The sequence below is a fragment of the Osmia lignaria genome, chromosome 14 (assembly GCF_051020975.1).
Source record: "Osmia lignaria lignaria isolate PbOS001 chromosome 14, iyOsmLign1, whole genome shotgun sequence".
Taxonomy (NCBI): domain Eukaryota; kingdom Metazoa; phylum Arthropoda; class Insecta; order Hymenoptera; family Megachilidae; genus Osmia; species Osmia lignaria.
In genome coordinates this window covers 3,168,685-3,188,069 of record NC_135045.1, presented here as the reverse complement: position 1 = coordinate 3,188,069, position 19,385 = coordinate 3,168,685, and the positions used below count along the sequence as shown (strand labels likewise).

Here is a 19,385-nt window from a genome sequence, read left to right as displayed (position 1 = left end):
GTATTATATTTAGGTACCTATTAAGAAAATCGCAAGATGTTAAATCGCGATCCTTACGAGTCCAGTAACCCGTACGAAATAAAATAATTTAAAACGTGATTCGGAAAGAATTTTCTTGCTCGCATGGTAAACGGTAGCGAATTGAATAAAATTCGGTCGAAATGTGAATAAATGCATTTCAGAGAACGTCGTTATAACTACCAGTACCGGTAGCATGGCAAGGAGAAAAGTTGTAGACGTTGTGTTCATCGGTGTGCTCGTATGGGGGTTAGTGATCAGGAGACAGTATAAAGCAGAGTGAACACAAGATTCATGCTCACTAATAACAAGATAAGGAGAAGCTGCAAACGATACAACTTCACCGCAAGGAGCTTGCATTTTATTTTTTTAAGTAAAACTTACATAGAAAAAAATGGTCACCGGTTATTTCTTCATCGAATATTCGTGTAAATAAGATCATCGAAAAGGACTGTGTTACCGGAACGAAATTGTGCTAGTGTGAAAAGTGTTGTTTCTGATTGTTATTCAAGTGTTTAGTTATTGTTTGTGAAAGATCATCGAATTGTTACACCGACCCGGTAAGTAGAATATTTTCATTAATTAATCATCCTACTTAAAGAATTTCAAGAGATATTGAAGATAAAATTTGAATATTTAAAATCTTTCTCGTACGATCTAGGAAATATTCATTTTTTTTTTCGTAAAAATAACCCGGCATACAAAACACTGTATGACGCAGAATAAAATATAAATATTGTACTTAAAATGCTTACGTTTTTTTCCTTTAATTTGATGATAACAAAATGAATGCAATCCTTTCAGTTTTCGGGTATCTGAGAATAAAATGTACAGTGTATTCTTTTTTTAATCATCGTGAATTCTTGAAAGATAGAAGGTGATCGCGTTCCTATAAGGATTTCCTGTTTTTGTACACGTTTATCTGAAAATGAACCAGTATGAGAGAAAAGATAAGTGCCTTGGAACGAGTTGCGACAAATATTTTTGATTCATAACGAGAAGGGACGGTTTCATACAGATGTTTCATTCTAAATGAATAAAATCGCGAAAAACGTCGGCGATGTTAACGTTATTAAATATGCGGAACATATTTTCTCCGGAGACTTATAGTAGCTCTGATTCTACCGAGAGATCGTAATAGACACGCGTATCACGTACGATTCTGCATAAGCGCACTCTCTTTCGTTTTATGCTCCGATATCAAATGCAAGACACATATTAAAAGATGACAAAACAGCACGGATCTGCTAGGATCATTTAGTTTATCGTGCTTCGAAGACCTAATGTATATAAGTCAATATGTCACATTTGTGGTAAACTGGCAACGAAATTTGCGATTCTATTGCAAGCTTTTTTTAATCCTCGGATGGCGGACCATGGAGAGAGCCCCAATTTTAAAATAATTTTCTAAATTCTTCCCTGCCTCTTTCGGTACACACTGGACCCCCAGCTCTTGTCATTTTGTATTTTTAATATTAAAGAAATAATCGCGCACGTGATATCGATTGATCAGATCTTTAATCGCTAAAGCTATTAAATCGAACGTGTTAATCATTGAAAAGTTATTAGAAGTATAAATATATTTATTGAAAATTGTTATTTGTTAAATTTAAATTTTTAACAATTATTTTTTTTCATTTGTGTCTTTCAAAGTTAACTGTAAAATGATAATATACGATATTACATTCATACTCAATTAAATAATTAACGTCACTGCTTTAATACTTTGATTATCTTTAATGAACTTGAAAAAAGTAATCGGATAGGAGAAAATAAATTTGTCATGAATGATGTGATCCTACTTTACAAATATTTCGAAGAGACACACGCCTGACCCATTAATTCCGATATTTCGGCATGCAGTTCTTCCACTGTGACATTAATTAAAAACTTGACATCTTACTTTTCTAAAAATAACAATTTTCGGGTAGGAAAAGATATCAACAGAATCTGCGAATAACAATAAACGATAAACTACCCCTTGTACAGTATATCAGTGATTTTATTATTTTTCAAACATTCGTGGTATCAGGAATAAAATTTTCATAAGGATTAATTAATACGAGATAACCTTTTATCCAGATCTCTTAATCATGTCCATTCGTGTGAAGCAACTATCTCGCTTAACCAGGCGTTGAAGTTACTGGATGAATTGTATCGTTAAGGTTCAAATGATAATTAACAAGTTCCATCCACGATATTTATGTTTCTTTAATGGATTTGTAATGATAAATATTCATAAACTGATAGACATTGTACTTGGAATATGTTAGACATTGTATGTTTAAAAATAAGATTCTTCATTTGTAAAATGTAAAACTTTGTATTTTTCTTCTCGGATATTAGTGGATATTGATTGGTTTAGTTGTAATTATGAAAGATTTATTATTTAATTAAGAAAGTCAATTTTGTCTGGAAACAAAATTTCTGGAAAATCAATTTTATAGATTGATCATCACATTACTCATAACGTTAAAAATCGATTTATTGCATATCAAGCAGTTATGCAATGCTTAATAATAATGACGCAGGTTAGAATCGACGTTTTTTTATATATTTGAATTCGTGTGAATCCTTGCAGTAATGAATTACTTTTGAAAAAACGTTGGGAATCAAGACAACTTGAGAGGAAGAAGAGAAGATGATATATAAAGTAAAGATGAGATATATTATTCGACGACCTTCCGATTAATTTATATGAGATGCCATAAAAAAGCAAGAAGAAGCTCCTTGTTTGGTGACATATCTTTTTTTTCCTGGTACACCCGTAACAGGTATTTCAAGAAATAATATAAAAAATGTCACATCCAAATGTACTGAAAATATTAAATTTGTTAATAACTAAGGAAAGAGGACAGATTTATAAAAATTATTAAATATTGCATAATATGAAAATAATGTAACAATAATGTAAAAATTTTGTTCGCAGACAAAATTGACTTCCTTGATTAAATAATAAATCTTTCCTAATTTCAACTGAATCAATCAATACTCACTGATTAATTACCCTTCTAAATTTTTTTATAACAAGGTTCGACAAATTTTAAATAAACCATACAAGGTTAAGACAATAAAACTCCAATTCCAAGTGAAATTTCTGCAACCCATGCTTCTTCGTTTTCTAAAATCATGGTCATTAAATATCCCTCCCCCCCCCCCAAAAAAAGAAACCATCATGATCGTTCAAAGATCGCTTAATTGATTAACGATCAATTGGCCGGATATTAAGTATCGAAAGAACATTAATTATTCATACGAATGATAAAAGTTTGCAGGCTGTTCTTCGAGTACTTTTTTCTGTTCACACTTGCCTGCACGTTGCTGCAATATCGACAGCCGATTATCATTGCAAATCCACTCGATATACATAACATAGACGATCAACATTTTAAACGTTCGTCTAATCGTAAATGCATCCTCGTGTCGTGACTCACGACCGACGTTAGACGGAAGAAAGAAAAAAAGGGTTAAGCTAGAAAAATTCTCTACCGAGAAACCGAGAAAATGATTCCCCCCAGCTGTCATGTAAATAGCTCGTATAAGCGCCAATAACTTTGACAAACTTTGCGGCACGATGTTTAAAAGTTATATATTCATACCTGAGACGCTTCGAACGTGTGCTTTACGCGTCAAGAATTTTTTTTCTTTTTTTTTAGTTAACCTTTGTCGTATCGAATCTGTTTGCACGTTTTTTTTTTGGACTTCCTGTACCATTCGCTTAAACAGAAATCAAACACCTTTTTCCTCTTATTTCCAATAAACGTTCGTAAATAAGCGTCGCATGAATGAATTCATAGACCGTAAAAGATACTTTGTTTAACGCGTTGTGACTGACGTGGGGGTCACCGGTGGCTGTACCATGAATTCAATATAATTGAAAGAAACAAGTTATTTCTTTTTCAAATTGCAATTACCATTGCGACAAAGCCGCCCTGCTATAACTCGATGCAGACTTTTTAAAAACATTCAGATTTCGTAATTCAGATTACTTTACTCGAAGAGAAAGAAGTACGACATCGGTTTCCTTCGACTTAATTAGGGATATAATTTGAAGTAATCGTTGATAATGAAAGATCAGTCCATAAATAAGCCAATTTGCTTCTGTTTCAGGACCTTACCATCAAGGAGACGAGAAAAGGAAAGCAGCGAAAAGTAAACGAATCAGGTCACAACCATGAAATTTCCAATTCCTCTACATCAATATAAAAGTGAGTAATCGTACGGTAAAAATTAATATTTTAATTATATTTATTGTATATTTACTATATGGAATAATGATGGTTTTGAAAATTATATGTTTGCCATTAGATACGAATGTATTTATCTTGGTGTTGATTAATAACACATTATTGCAAACGGCTGATAATAATTCATGCGAAACGTTAGAATGATAATTCTGTGTATAATTTTTTTTCTGTGTTTAAAAAATAATTAACGTTGGTTTTTTCTTCAAACCTATAATTATCCTCCACTTCGTTCTCTTTTGTTTATATTAACATCCTTTTTTTGTGTGTCAACCGGTTGAATTAAACTTCACTGAAATATCATTCGATAACTGAAATCGGCGACGTATTACTAGCATAAATCGTTGGATGATAAATAATTCACATGCACATAAACATCTCGATTGGATAGCTGTTGAAAAGGTTCTAGAAGGTCAAAGGTCAATAAACAAACGTTTCAACAGGGACGAAGAAATCGGAATAATAACGAATTCCTTTATCAATCGTACGATAACAATTAAATTCGATGTTTCTACGTTAGAATATATTTTATAACACAATATCGTCTTTGCTGGTTTTCGGAGAATAATAACGAGGCAAGGAAAAAAAAAAAGTAAAAAATATGACTTTCTTTTACGCCGATGCAAATGATTTCTAGAATAAAAGGTCTTAAGCAATGTGGACCTTGAGTTGTCGTTTAATGAATTAACGAACGTCAAACGAACCAGGTTATTATTCTCGGAAACGTCTAGTAATACGTCAAACTTTTTGTAACTGTGTATTACATATGACAAATTTAAAGGATCACAGATGGGAAGAAGATTAAGTTTAACATGGGTACCATTTCGCCTCAGGAGATTTGGATGATAGAGATGAGTGGAGACGGGATCTAATTACAATTATAATATTATAGAGAGGTGAGGTGGGCCAATGTCCTCAGTTGTAGAATTTTAAAATTTGATAATTTGGCTATTTGCCAACTTGGAAATTTGAGAATTTGACAATTTAAAAATTTAAGAATTTGGCAATTTGGCAATTAGGCAACTTACAAATTTAAAAATTTGAGAATTTAAGAATTTGAGAATTTGGCAATTTGGCAATTAGGCAACTTACAAATTTAAAAATTTGAGAATTCGGCAATTTGGAAATCTGAAAATTTGAAATCTTAAAACTTCAAAATGTTAGCGGGCCATTTCAGGTCCATCCTGCCCTCCCAGAAATGTTAATTACAATCTAGTAGACTATACCCAAGGGAATAACCCCGTGAGAAGGTTACACTTTTGTACTGTTCGATGACTCTCAGCGCTGCATTACCATATTTTCGAGATAAATATATTTCCGCGAACGATGCTGTCGTAACTGTTTAAAGGTCTCGGCCATTGAGCAGCTGCTACATACGTGTATGTGTGCCCGTATACATAGTTTGTTAAGATTATGCGAAAGCCTTTCGAAAAATGTACACGTATGCACAGTTTCAAGTTAAGTTGAAAACTGCACGAGTATTATCCACTTGATCTTGACCTCCGTCAGACAGGATGTTTCAACATGTACGATCTATAGCATTTTACCGATTATTATCCATTAATAACTCGTATTATCGCCTTCAGCATGATTTCTGACGCAAAATTTCCATCGTTACAATGCACTTCTTCGCGTTATACAACCCTTAAAGAGCAAAGTAGAATCTTTCCCAGCTAACGAATTCAAATTTTTCATTTTATAAGTTCAAAAATTCCTTCATTTGGAAATTTAAATATCTAATTTAATTCCATAGATTTGGTTTACCAGTGACCCAATCGTTTAAAGAATTCGATTCCGTTATTGACACGAAAGAAAGACTCAAGGCTTTCTGGACACATTTGTCACTTTGCATGAAAAGTAAAAAAATAACTTCTTTTTACCTGGCTTTCATGAATAGATAAAACCGGTAGACATTTCAGTTGTCAGTGAAATAAATTTGTCTCACTAGCGATATTGATTGCACCTCATTAATTTTTTATTCTAACTACCTCGATGATATATTATCGGTGTTGATTTTTTATTCACCACCAACAATTTGTTATGTGTTAAGAGGTTCCTAATTATAAACCGCGGAAATGGAAAACAGTGAATGACATCATCACTTATTCTCAACTCTTTCAATTTTTAATCGTATGCTATTATTTGTTTAGATGATATATGAAAATATTTCACTTGGAAATTAGAGTGGTTAATGGGTTTAGTGTAATGAGTGTTTAGAGTGTATAGGTACTGCGGAACTGCAGCACCCCTTATTCCCATTTGACATTATCGATAACATTTAATATAATAAGTCCTTTTTCCTTTAATTCTTTCTTTATACTTATACAATATATAATCCTTAAGCTTGATGTCAGTAGCCATCCCCCAGTTTATGAAAAAGATACAAAAATCTTTGTATGGAACTGTGCGCTTGACAGTTTCAGCGGCGTGGTGTTTGACTGTGTGCGCATGCGCACATAGGAAGCTGCGCGCGAGGCTGCGCAAGAGAGAGAGAGCATTGTCGCTCCCGCAGTGCCGGTTTTTTAAAACAAAGACTAAAACTTTTCTGGAACAATACCCTCAATAATTTTAGCTACGAGCCGCTACTGGTCACGAGTGCTCACTCCCCTCACTGAAATGCAACTAATTATAATAAGTACAATAATATTCTTATCGCTCAAAACTATGAATGAAAACTACGTGTATTGGAATAAAGAAACCCTACAGACTTGCTACTTCTAGTAAATCTACGGTCTAGTTACGTCACTGATAAACGCAGCGCGCCAAATACAACGGCACTCCTAGTACAATAGAATCGGTACCATTCCGATTGATTCGCTATTCAGCACACGTGTCTGCGTTAGAAAAGAAAGAAAAAGCAAATGACAACAGTAGTAAACTTTCGTACAATGATATTTACATGTCGCGGTTTCGTTATGACACTAAACATGAGTGTACACGCTATTTTGATACACACGTGGTGACACATGTTACGACAACATTATCATCGAAATAATGATGTTAATATTGATGCGCGGTGATTAATTAATTATTGTACACCAATCACTTGAATTGGAGTAATTTACTAGACACGTGTGACGAGTCTCCAACGAGAATCCAATAACATTTACGATTTTTTTTTTAATCAGAATATACAAGTGATAAACAACATTATTCTTTTTTTTATTCATTTTAATTCACTTCCGGTGAATTGTAAACCGTATATTGTATTATCAATATTGAAAAAGAAATTGTTTACTTTTTGCTAACTTTCTGATGCAAAGAAGAAAATAGGAAAGAAATTGCAAACGTTAATAATCAATTCAATTATATAATTAAAAATTTGTTAGCCAGCAAAGATAAGGTCGATAAGGATGATAAAGTTTTATCATCGTTCAGCAAAACAGGGAGCTCTTTAGAAGAGTCGAAGATGCATCGATTCTTTCATGCAGAATCATCAATCATTACCGTGTTATTTAAACGAGATTCGATAACAAGTATTCGAAGGTCGCGTTTTAATTACGATGTACGTACTTTCCCCTTGTTTGTTACGTTTTTTCTATTTTTCATTCATCATCTTATCCATGATAAAATGGCGTTCGCGAACGTAACATATCAACGAGAAATATTTGCATTCCTTCCCCGTAAATTCTGTTTACACAAACACGCAACTATTGGACGTTAAAAAAAAAAAATGTAATAATTAGTAGTGTCTTAGTGAATGAATTATGTTCCAAACGACTGTTTGCCGGTTTGTCTCGAATGTTCGCACTTGTGATAATTATGGCTACGCGTGATAAGTGTTTCCGCTTCACTTTCGATTTCATTTACGTTCAACGCACTCTCAAAACAAGCATAATCAACATAATCGATGAATAATTTTCAATCTCCAATCCCTCTTCATTTAACAAGTCGTTAAACCCTCATTAATTTTAAATGATTTTTTATTTAAAAGAAAACATACACCTGACCCCACTGGTTCGTTAGATCATTGAACCTATAGCCTGTCAGTAATGATTCCCAGAATGATTAAACCTAATCTAATGAAACCAGTTTGACCGGAATTAAGACATTTCGTTGATATTTAAATGCTATTACAAAATAGAGCGTTATATGGAGATGAAAAAAAAAAAATGAAACTTGTAGATATTATAATATAATTACAGACTTGTGAAATTAATTGGCAAAGACTATGCAAAATTACTTATTAATCAATTTTTTGTAATTGAAAGAAGAAATCGTTTTAATACTACTATAATGAATTTACACGAATAATTGGTCAAATTATACTGCAATTTTCTTGCAAATATATTCCTGACCCTCTGTTTGTTCAGACAAGGCTAAAAAATGATTAGCAACAAATTACCATAGACGTAATTATTTCAATAGGGAAAAAGAGAAGATTACAAGGTTCTGACATAGTTAAACTGGTCCCAGGTTGTTTAACTTGTACATTCATTAATTTGCGATAAAAGCCATTGAAATATAAATCTCGCTAATGAACGTCCAATGAACCGATGTTAATCGACAGCCTGGCGTAATTAACCGACGATTTTACGTTAACGAAATCGATGATTTTCATTGTAAACAGGTTTTCTTTGACGGGGCTACTTTTCGAATAATATGGAATTTGAGTCAAGGTAAACAAGTGACGTCTGAATCACATGGGGATATCACAGGGCATGATTGACGCCCATCAGTGACGACCACGTTTGCATCATGACGTTTAAAATCATTTCCAAGAACGTTTTATAACCAGAATCTTCATCTTAGTAATTGTACATTTTGATAGTAATGTTGACCGTATTATGTATCGGTCAAAAGTGAACAAAATTTCCACATATGTTAATCAAAATAACTATGAAATATAAAAATACTTGAACGCAAGGCTCGGTGGGTGTATATTCTTTAAATGATTCATCATTCTGCAGATGAATCGGCCAACATCGATCTTGAACTAAATTTAAAAGAGATCATTTTTAGTGTAATCTTATACAAAATAGATTCCTTATCGTGAATTTAGGGTGTAAAAGGTATCCGAAGATTCGGGCGCCTGAGCCTCGCGTCGGATCGGTTAATTAACTCCCCCCTCCCCCATATATATACACCCCTTAGAGATATACTTTAATAATTAAAAACGGTGTCTATTAATCAAATTAAAATTGTATCACTGATCACCAGTGATCGATGTCTCAAATTCAGTAGTATATAAAAACATATAATCGTTCTTTAACTCGATCAGAAGTTATTAACATCTCTATTACATAATACTTGAAAAAATAATAATTACTAAGTGCATTCGACTTTGCATTAATTGATTTAATTACAGAGTAGAGACATTTAAAAAAAAGAGCAACACTGAATAAACAATAGTATACATTACAACATATGGTAAATTATCACTTGCAAATTAACGAAGTATCTATATAATCTTGCATCGGTCGTAATTAGTAGATCTTGTTATTAATATTCAATTTCAATCGTAATATGTGACTAAATGATTATGTCAACTTTTAAAAATGGTTGTCATTCTCGTTAACAAGAAGTACGATACATTACATGTGTAATAAAAGACATTAAAAAATTAATTATTAAAGATAATAACTGTTAATTTACAAATCTACAGTTTCAATTTATTGGCATGCATTATTAGTTTGATATTAAAGCTATTTTATGATCCTTAAGTATTAATTATTTAATGGAATTGAACGAGCCATTAAATTTAAAAATTAGCTATCTATATTTTTAATAACAAAGATTTCAATACATCTCATAACACGTGTTCAGGAGTTAAAAAAAGCTTGGAAAAGCCTAAATAAATATTTTTAACAAACATGTTAACTTCTAGAGATAATATAGCCTGGTGAGTCCATAAATTTACACATTTATCGTGTACACGTTAGCTGCGTTAGGGTCAATAAACCGAAAATGAATATCAATCCTACACATTATCATTCTCATTGAAAACTTTATTCTGCTGTAATATTTGTATCGCTTTTATAAATGTTATTGTGACAGAGAAATGAACCCAAGTAACTGATAACTTATTTTCAATGAGGAAAGAATGAAGAATTAAATGAATCATTAACGCACGATAGGTTTTCTTATTTTTAAGTATGGAAATAAGAATAATTAAAGCAGCAGCCTTCGTGCACCAAGCACCGTTTTGCAATAAATAATGTGAAAAAATTCACTGACGTAATTTTCTTACGTCTTTGAAATAATACATTGAAGACAAAAAAAAAATATAATAAAAAATAGAAAAAACGATTTTTCCTCCTTTTCGAATGAAATCGAAGATCAGTAAATTGAAATCAATTTAGAAAAAAGTATTAGATAGTAAACCTTATACTGTTGTTCTCTATTGCAGAATGCATAATACTATTTATGCTGGGTATTACCTGCAGTGCCTTGGGTTACATACTCTACATAATTAATCCAGTGAAGACAATATTGGAACACGTAAGTGACTGCATAAACGTTACATTATATTAATGAAAATATGATTATAAACATACCTGATTACCGATGACCGTGGTAATAGTATTGCACTGGTGCTGGTTCCATAACGTAAGTCGTCTACGAGGGGGATGAATTCTGAAAAAATAATAATACTATCAGTATATGTTCAAAAGTATTGGAAAAGTATTAAAATACCAGGATATCTTTGAAATTCTAATAATAAAATTAATTGCAACCTTGGGTATGAAATCGACCCTTTTGTACACGATTTACAACCCTCTATCATTAATAAATATAAAAAACAGAAAATGAAAATCCTATCATTTTGTAGAAATTGCAAATGGCACCAAATACGCTGCTTTTTGAATTATGGAAAAAGCCCCCCATCAACGTCTACCTCAAAGTATACATATTCAACATCACCAACGCGGAACAGTTCCTCAGGGGTGAGGAAAAATTAACCGTGGAAGAAGTCGGTCCCTACGTCTATCAGTAAGCGAGAGAATTTTCCTTATTACCAGATCACAACGTCCGGTGTTTTAACAACACGCTTCTGTTTTTAGAGAAATATTAGAGAATCAAAATGTCACGTGGCACGAAAATAATACAATTTCGTATAAGCCAAAAAGAACGATAGTGTACATTCCAGAAATGTCAAACGGTGACCCAGAAAAAGATATAGTGCACGTTCCAAATATACCAATGCTGGTAAGTGATAACTGAATACGAATCAATTTATAAATATTCATTCAACAATGTTACGACTTTTTCCTACTACTGGGAATTACAACGTTCTCAATTTAAAATATTGTAATTTATACTCCAGAGTTTAATTGATAAAAGCTTATGTATGTTAGGATACTCTGGACCCAATTAGTATCATTAAATTGTTTTCGCAGGGTATCTCGTCGACCCTACACGATGCTGCATTCTTTGTCAAATTCCCTTGGACTAGTTTGGTGAACATGCTAAATAGTAAATCGATCTTGAATATAACCGTGTACGATTATCTATGGGGTTACGAGGATCCTCTTGTCCGTTTGGCGAGTAACATCGTGCCAAGTTTCATCAACTTCGGGAGGTTTGGATTACTCGATAGGGTAAGTAATCGTCGCTAAATATTCGCTGATGAAAAGAAAAACAAGTACGCGACGATAGTACAAGTAATTAAAGAGCTAAGAGTAATAAGCCACGGGGAAAAACAAGGTGAATTTGTGAGTCACCTTTAAAATATTCCTATCCATCATGCACCTTCAGTGCAGTGAAAATTCATTTAACAGTTTAATGGTAACACACTGAGCGTGATAAAAATCCCATAAGCTTTCGATCATTAAATTGACGCAAGTGGACCCGTTCCAACCGCTATACTCGTTCCAAACCAGATTATTTGTATGAAATAAAAAAAATATCAGGGTAGTTGACATAGCTAACTAACCTTGTCCACGCCTGAATCAAATACAGTATTTCAAGTTTTCTTGTTGCTAAACTTCTGCTCACATTCTTTTGGTACAGTTTGCTACATATACGAGAAGCAGTTCTCCGTGTATCCCGAACCTGCCGACAGTTTTCGCAATTATTTCTAGCCGTTGATCCTTTCACTATTTATGTATACGTTTCAGGGTTCACAGGGTTAGTGTCAACGACTTTTAAACAGAGAAAATTGAAGCGAAATAGTCGCATTAGCTGGTAGAGTTGTATGGCTACTTTAGTGTTTAACGAGTTGATTGCTACAGGGTCCACCGATGACAATATAATGGAGTAACTGAAAAAATTAAAGATTTTATGTTAATTACATAAGACAGCAAGGGGAGAATTTAAATTGAAAGAAGAGCCAACCCGTTAACTTGTAATAGAATTTCTTGTCCCAAATGACTATCACAGTTTGCTTACTATTAACATAGTACAGCATTTTACCTTGATATTATCATTTACAGATGTACGACGAAGGAGACAATACCGTGTTCATGAACATCGCGAAGAATGAGAATATGACCGACGAGGATGGACGTTATTTGAGCGTCGAAAGCTACAACGGTAGCCCCGGGATGCCGCAATGGGGTTACCATGAAGAAGAAGGAAACGAGACTTATCCGGGGTAAGTAAAAATCATTAAACATAGGAAAATTCGTAGGATTAACGAAAGAGTTTTCATTGAAAGAAAAATAAAAATGCTTAACACATGTTAACGCGTTATAAATTATTCAATATAAACATTTCACGCAGAATCTCTGTTACGTAAACAAGCATTATCGTTGCACAGTTACAATAAAGAGGATTATAACAATATTTCAAATTGTTCTCGTGACAGGAATACGATTTGTAACCGTGTCAAGGGAACAACCGAAGGAGAATTATTCCCAGCTAATTTAGACGAACACGCTACATTCAGAGTGTACAGGAAAGCTTTCTGCAGAGCTATACCGATTGTGTTTAAGGAAAAAGTATGGGTCGAAAATGGTCTCGAAGGATACTTGTACACCGTGGCAAGTGACTTCTTGGATCCGCCAGATTTAAATCCGGTTAACGAGTGCTACTGCCGGAACCGTAAATGTTTGAAGAGAGGATTGTCTGACATGACACCTTGTTATTACAGTGAGTACCTATTTCAATGAATCTTTGCTCTTAGATACGTTAACTTACATACAGATCGACGTTAATATTAGAGTTTCGTTTTTAAAAATTCACTCACCCTATGTTGCTTTCTCTCAAGTTATAATCTTTCGTACACCGAGTTCTTCGAGCTCGCAAAATAGAATGATGAAGCTTCCTCCTGCAAACGATAGATAGTCGTTAATATTAAATGTCAAAGTTTGAACTTTGGAAACAATGCAACCCAAGCCATCAGCCTGCTCTTTAGAACAAGCTAAAGTGAACTAGAGCGAGAATCGCTCTTTTTCGGCTATTCATTGAGATTTTTACCCACTAAATACAATGGCGTCCAAATTTTTTCAACGACTCTTACCGTTTGGTCTGTACAAAAATGACAGAAGATTTTCAATCTTAAATACGGGTTGGCTAATAACTTGAACACAAGAAATATACCATTTGAACGTACTTTATTTACAGGTATCCCAGCAGCAATGTCCATGCCACATTTCCTCGATGCTGACCCCAGTTTGTTAGATAACGTTATAGGACTTCATCCAGATCCAGAAATCCACAGCGCAAAGATCATTCTGCAACCGGTAAATGATTTTTTAGTAAAATTATTTCATAAGTGATTTTTTTTAATCAAGATATTAATCAGGGCCGGCCCTGGGCCTAGGCAGACTAGGCGGCCACCTAGGACCCCCCAAGATCCAGGGTCCCCATAAGACGATTTTGCGTCTAAAGGCAAATCTAAATTAGTTATACAAGCTTTAATATGAATTTTATAAATTTTATTTGAAGTACTATTTTTTGTCATATATGTGAAGAGGCCCTTTTCCAGAGCTCGCCTCGGACCCCCAAAATCTCCGGGCCGGCCCTGGTATTAATTAACTACTGATTTCTTTCATTCATTTATATCGATTCGCGAATTTATGTAAGTGTCGTTGAAAGTGTCGCACTTGAAGTATTTCTCAGGGGCACGTTCTCCCTAATGATAAACCGACCATGTTGCAAAACGCTTAGCAAGTATTCGAAAACCGGTTGACGTTAGACAGTTACCTAATCGTGTAAGGATAATACATAATGATCATTAAACTGCTGCTACGGTTGTTCAATATGGCCGTCGACCTCGTAAAGCATCTTAAACCGCAATGTAATTTCCCGAATCCTTCCTTCATTCACTTTTATCTTCTTTTTTTTGTAGGAGATCGGAATCCCGATAAAAGTTAACTCGAGAATACAGATCAACCTTGTTATGGCCCAAGCGGCCTACAGTTCCAGAATCTCGGCCTTCAACGGGTTAACGGTCCCATTATTCTGGAGCGATCTGGTAAATATTCTTTATTTTGAAATTTGTAATTAATTTTACTTTTTGCCAAATTTTTTAATCAATCGCAATGATATCGTGGATCCGTGTCACACTTGTTATTAATAATAATTAATGTATGTATTTGCAGTATATACCCTCGATACCGGACGACCTCCTCTTCCTCTTGAAAATGGTGCTTTACGTACTTCCGATAGTCCAGACGGTGATAATTTGGTTGCTGGCCATCGGGGGAGCGACGATGATCATATTATCAGTACCAGCCATGTTGTGGACCATCAATCAGCAACAAGTACCTCTTCAGGTAGAACGAAGGGATAGCTGCGATTTAAGGATACCGTTGAATTATGGTCAATACACAACGATGCGTATCTTGCCGGCTATTAAAAAGATCACGTCAAAAACGGACTTGTTTAGTTAACCAAACACACCTCTAAAGTATTTACGAAGCATGAAACGAAAGACACTTGGATTAATAAAAGAACGATTTTCTTATTTAAATAATTAATGTATTCGTTGCTCTTTTTTCTCGTTAGAAAAAAAAATGTAGCGGATACGGTTGCGTACTTAAACCGACTTGTAAAGTATTCTGCGTTGCAGTACACATTCCGGGTTTCAAGCTAAAAATATTTATCAATCGATATTATTCTCTGTCAAAACGTTATTACGATGTACTTTCACTTTTATTCTCCCTTACTCCGATTAATTTCTTTAGAATATCGTTCTTTTAATTTTTATTCTGTTTCGTTTCGTTGCTTCTTAATGTAATACTACAATTTAATATCTAATTGATATAAATTTTTTTACGAATTTATTCTATGCTCCATCGATCGTATCTGCCGAGTGATGGCACTGGAGCAGCTCAAAGTATTTTATCGAAGTGAATTATCATTAAAATAAGTTTGAATAAAAACGTTATGAACGGTTTATTATATAAATTTAATGAAATGCGTACTAAGTAAAGTTGTAATACAATAATTATGATATTAATTATAATAACCACTGATACCAGCCTATCGAAAATCAATGATGAATGAATATTGTCGTCTAATGTATGTACACGAATAAATGTGTATAACGTACAAATTCGAATCAATTTTTTCGGATATTATAATTTAATCTAAAAAATACTTTACTTACGTGTATTATTGTTCAAAACGTGAAAAATGGAAGCCAAAAATTTGAAAATAATGATTGCTTAGGTATTTCGATTTTGGTAGCCGATATTTTCGTCGAAATATCACTTATTACGTTGCTGAACTTTTGCTTAGCACCGGACGCTTTGATTTCCAGCACCGGAAGTACTCGGTGAGACAAAATTCGTACAGGTTTTTGTACATCATTGTTGTACTAGTTAGAATATTTAGTAAATATAAATAAATAATTTAAGTATTTTAGTTAATAAATTTACCAATTGATATTGGTAATGAAGATACAAGGTTATGTTTCGATTTTGTATAACGAAGTACTTTTTAAATATCGTAACCGCAAAAATTTATTTATTTTTTTTTTAATTTGAATTTTAAAAATTATTTATGTCGAAAACTCACGTTTAACATGTTTTTAAAAATGTAATATTTCACATTATATGATACTGTTAAAGTATTTTGTTTGTATAATGTATTATGATTCAATTTGTACAATTTTCTCAAAGAAGCAATCGTGTTTGCGAATACTAATACTGAGCATGTTAAACTTAAAATACTTTTCATATTAAGGAAATTTTTTTAGTTAGAAAAAAAAATATAATGATGCATAATATTTAAGCCGTTTTTAAAGATCGTAATTTATATTTCATAATTTCTTCATTCTTCGTTGCATTTGTGTCCCATTAATTTTCATTAAAAAGATACGTTTTCAATGTAACGAAAACGTAACTTTGCGTTGTTAGTCTATCATTCTCTTTATTATTAGAAAATTTTTGCTCATACTACATTTATTAAAGTATAAAAATATAGCGTTAAGGCTACAAGTGTATAAAGATCGGAAAATATACTTGCCTATAATTTTGAATTTTATAATAAAAATCAAAAACATCAATTTATGTTATTATTTTTTGTAGATCAATAAGTTTTATCATGATAGATTATTATTATTTTAATATGGGATGTCTATATTAGCAAAAAAAAAATAGAAAAATATTATTACACAAAAATATAAAAAATAAAAAAAATATATAAGTAAATTAAATATACTTCAACTGAAATAAACACTCATTAGTTATGAAATATTACCTATCCTACTATGCATTATATATAAGGGGTGACTTAAACGTTTGTTATATAATAATTACATTATATACTTTAAAAATATTTGTATTATACATAAAAATATATGTAATTTCAATAATAATAAACAACAGCTGTATACAACATAAAAATATGGATGCAACAAAATAAAACCACTTGTATAAAATACAAATTGTATGAAATAAACATTCCAACCAAGTATCTACAGCTTATAATTACAAAATTACTACAAAACTACTGCACGCCATGCAATGTAATTATATCAAAAAGATTCCTTAGGAATTATAATAATATATTGCATACAAGTATTTATACAATTACAAATGTGTGTAACTACATAAATAATAATATCACAAGTAATTCTAGCACGTATTAAAATTTCGTCAGTATACTTATTACAAGATACAGTACTTTCATGCAAAAATAAAGATAACAAAAAATCATAATTCGGTGAATTTTTTGAACACACGACTCATTTCGGGCCTGTTTTGTACTATATTAGTACACCACTTTCCCAGAAGCATTAAATTAGTATAAACCTGTTTGTCTTTCTCACCTGCCTTCTTGTCCATTAACAAAGGAAGGTCTGCATTTTTCCAACTGTTAATAAAATCTTTCAAAAATTTGTTCTCCAACCTAGACTCATCATAAGCTGACAAACCAGTAGCTAATTCAAATAAAACTATACCATAACTGTAGGTATCTACCTTTGTAGACAATTTTCGTTCATGTAGAAATTCTTCTGGAAGGTAAGGCCTAGTACCATGAATTTTGCTTACCTAAAATGAATAAGAATTGTTTTACTAAATTTACTTCACTACAATATATTTTTTAATACAAAATACTTACTTTCATAGAATCTTCCTCAGGACCTTCTCTTGCTAACCCAAAGTCTCCTATCTTAGGTTCAAAGCTTTTATCAAGTAGAATATTGGCACTTTTTATATCTCCGTGTATCAAAGGTTTTTTCCCAATTGTATGTAAATACTGTAAGCCACGTGCAGTTCCTTTAGCTATTTGATGACGTTGTATCCAAGTTAATGGTTGTGTTTTTTGTTTTACTAGTAACCTATCTTCTAGAGATCCATTTTTCATGAGCTGATACACAAGACAAGGTGATTTTCCATCCAAACTATATGCATACAATGGCAAAATATTTTCATGTGGACAAGAATTTAAAATCTTTATTTCTCTCAGTGACTGTTGGAGCTGGACAGCATAACTTTCATCTGAGTCAGTTCCTCTTTTTTCCAGTTTTTTAATAGCTACATCTGTATTTTTCCAAATAGCTGTATAATAAAAAGAATACGATGAAAAATGTTCATTAAAATTGGGTTAACAACTTTTGAACAATTTAATATTACCTTTATATACTGTTCCAAACCCACCCCTTCCTAATACATTACATCTATTCCATTCATCTGTAATTATTGTTAATTCTTGATAAGTAGCCTGAGGTAGAGTTGTTTCTGCTTGAAAAACTGCTGCTTCATTATTTTTTTTTTCATTAGATGGAGCACATCTCAAAAAAGGTGATAAAAGTTGTACTGCAGGCAGAGATGCGACAAGTACATTATTAGAATTACTTGGAGTATCTCTTATATGTATAGCTTGCATTGGTTGATTCAGTATCTTATATGATTCTTCCTTTGTGTTTTTCTCAATAATAATTTTGGGCACATTTGGTTCTGCTGGTGCAATTTGATTAAAATTTTGTATACCTATCTTCAAGTCTTTTGTGTTTTTATTTAGACGTTTTTCAAGTACCCTATGAAGATTGCCTTCTCCGTTATAAATTAATTTATGAAATTTTGCATCAACAAATGATTTCAGCGGTATCATAGATTGATAGTGTTGCATTCTAGATAATAAAACAAACAATTCTGATATAGTATGATTATGATGACCCCACATTGTTAACAATTCATCTGTAGGATTCTTTTCTTTTCGCAAACTTTGTATTGTCAATACATCATATTCCATCCATATCCCTGAAAAACATTATTAATAATGAATAAAAAATGTATTTCTCAGTCAGATCATTAATAAACAAATGATACACAAACTTAGCTTATGTTTTGACAACTTACCAGCAAGTTCCTCCCACTTGTCATTTTGATTAAGTATTTTACAAAGCTCCAAACGTTCAAAAAATGGTAATTGATAAACATATTTAATTTTATCAGTACAGTTTGATGACATAGTGGACAACAAATTATAAATTTTTTTATAAAAAACTGAGGAAAACTGTTGCACGTGATTCATGCATCAAATTTTTTGTTGAATAATAGCTCCATCTACTGATATTATGGATTTCTAAACGAAAGATCTGAAGAATTTATCGATACCATCAGCAGAAATACATGAAAATTCGAAAATTATTTACCATTCTAAAACATAGTTAATTAGTACATATTTAGACATGTATTATAAAAATATTGTGAGCATATATTTCTTCTATTTGTATTAAAAATTTTATCTTGAATACTGACAAGTATGGTATGTATGTACAATCAA

At 32.5% G+C, this 19,385-nt stretch overlaps 2 protein-coding genes and 1 long non-coding RNA gene across 4 annotated transcripts; 1 reads left to right on the top strand and 2 right to left on the bottom strand.

The window, feature by feature from the left end:
• Nucleotides 1-258: 258 nt before the first annotated feature.
• On the top strand, nt 259-17,524 carry LOC117607485 (scavenger receptor class B member 1). Its single transcript, XM_034331238.2, has 11 exons — nt 259-578; nt 4,129-4,226; nt 10,612-10,703; nt 11,035-11,195; nt 11,267-11,411; nt 11,603-11,803; nt 12,638-12,798; nt 13,012-13,295; nt 13,770-13,888; nt 14,497-14,622; nt 14,750-17,524. The coding sequence occupies exons 2-11, from the start codon at nt 4,193-4,195 to the stop codon at nt 15,038-15,040; spliced, it is 1,614 nt and encodes a 537-aa protein (XP_034187129.1). The 5' UTR covers nt 259-578; nt 4,129-4,192; the 3' UTR covers nt 15,041-17,524.
• LOC117607491 (uncharacterized) lies at nt 10,697-14,895 on the bottom strand. Its single transcript, XR_013063476.1, has 4 exons — nt 14,757-14,895; nt 13,759-13,879; nt 13,393-13,473; nt 10,697-10,838 (listed from the first exon to the last, which is right to left on the bottom strand). It is a non-coding gene; the product is annotated as an uncharacterized LOC117607491 (long non-coding RNA).
• Nucleotides 17,309-19,263, bottom strand: pll (serine/threonine-protein kinase pelle). 2 transcript variants are annotated; one of them, XM_034331240.2, is made up of 5 exons: nt 18,959-19,263; nt 18,233-18,859; nt 17,718-18,157; nt 17,576-17,647; nt 17,330-17,468 (listed from the first exon to the last, which is right to left on the bottom strand). In XM_034331240.2, exons 1-5 carry the CDS (start codon nt 19,131-19,133, stop codon nt 17,421-17,423), a joined length of 1,362 nt encoding a protein of 453 aa, XP_034187131.1. In that variant the 5' UTR covers nt 19,134-19,263; the 3' UTR covers nt 17,330-17,420. The 2 variants fall into 2 exon arrangements, with proteins under 2 accessions (XP_034187130.1, XP_034187131.1); XM_034331239.2 differs by having other exon boundaries at nt 17,309-17,647; nt 18,959-19,261.
• Between the last annotated feature and the right edge of the window lie 122 nt (nt 19,264-19,385).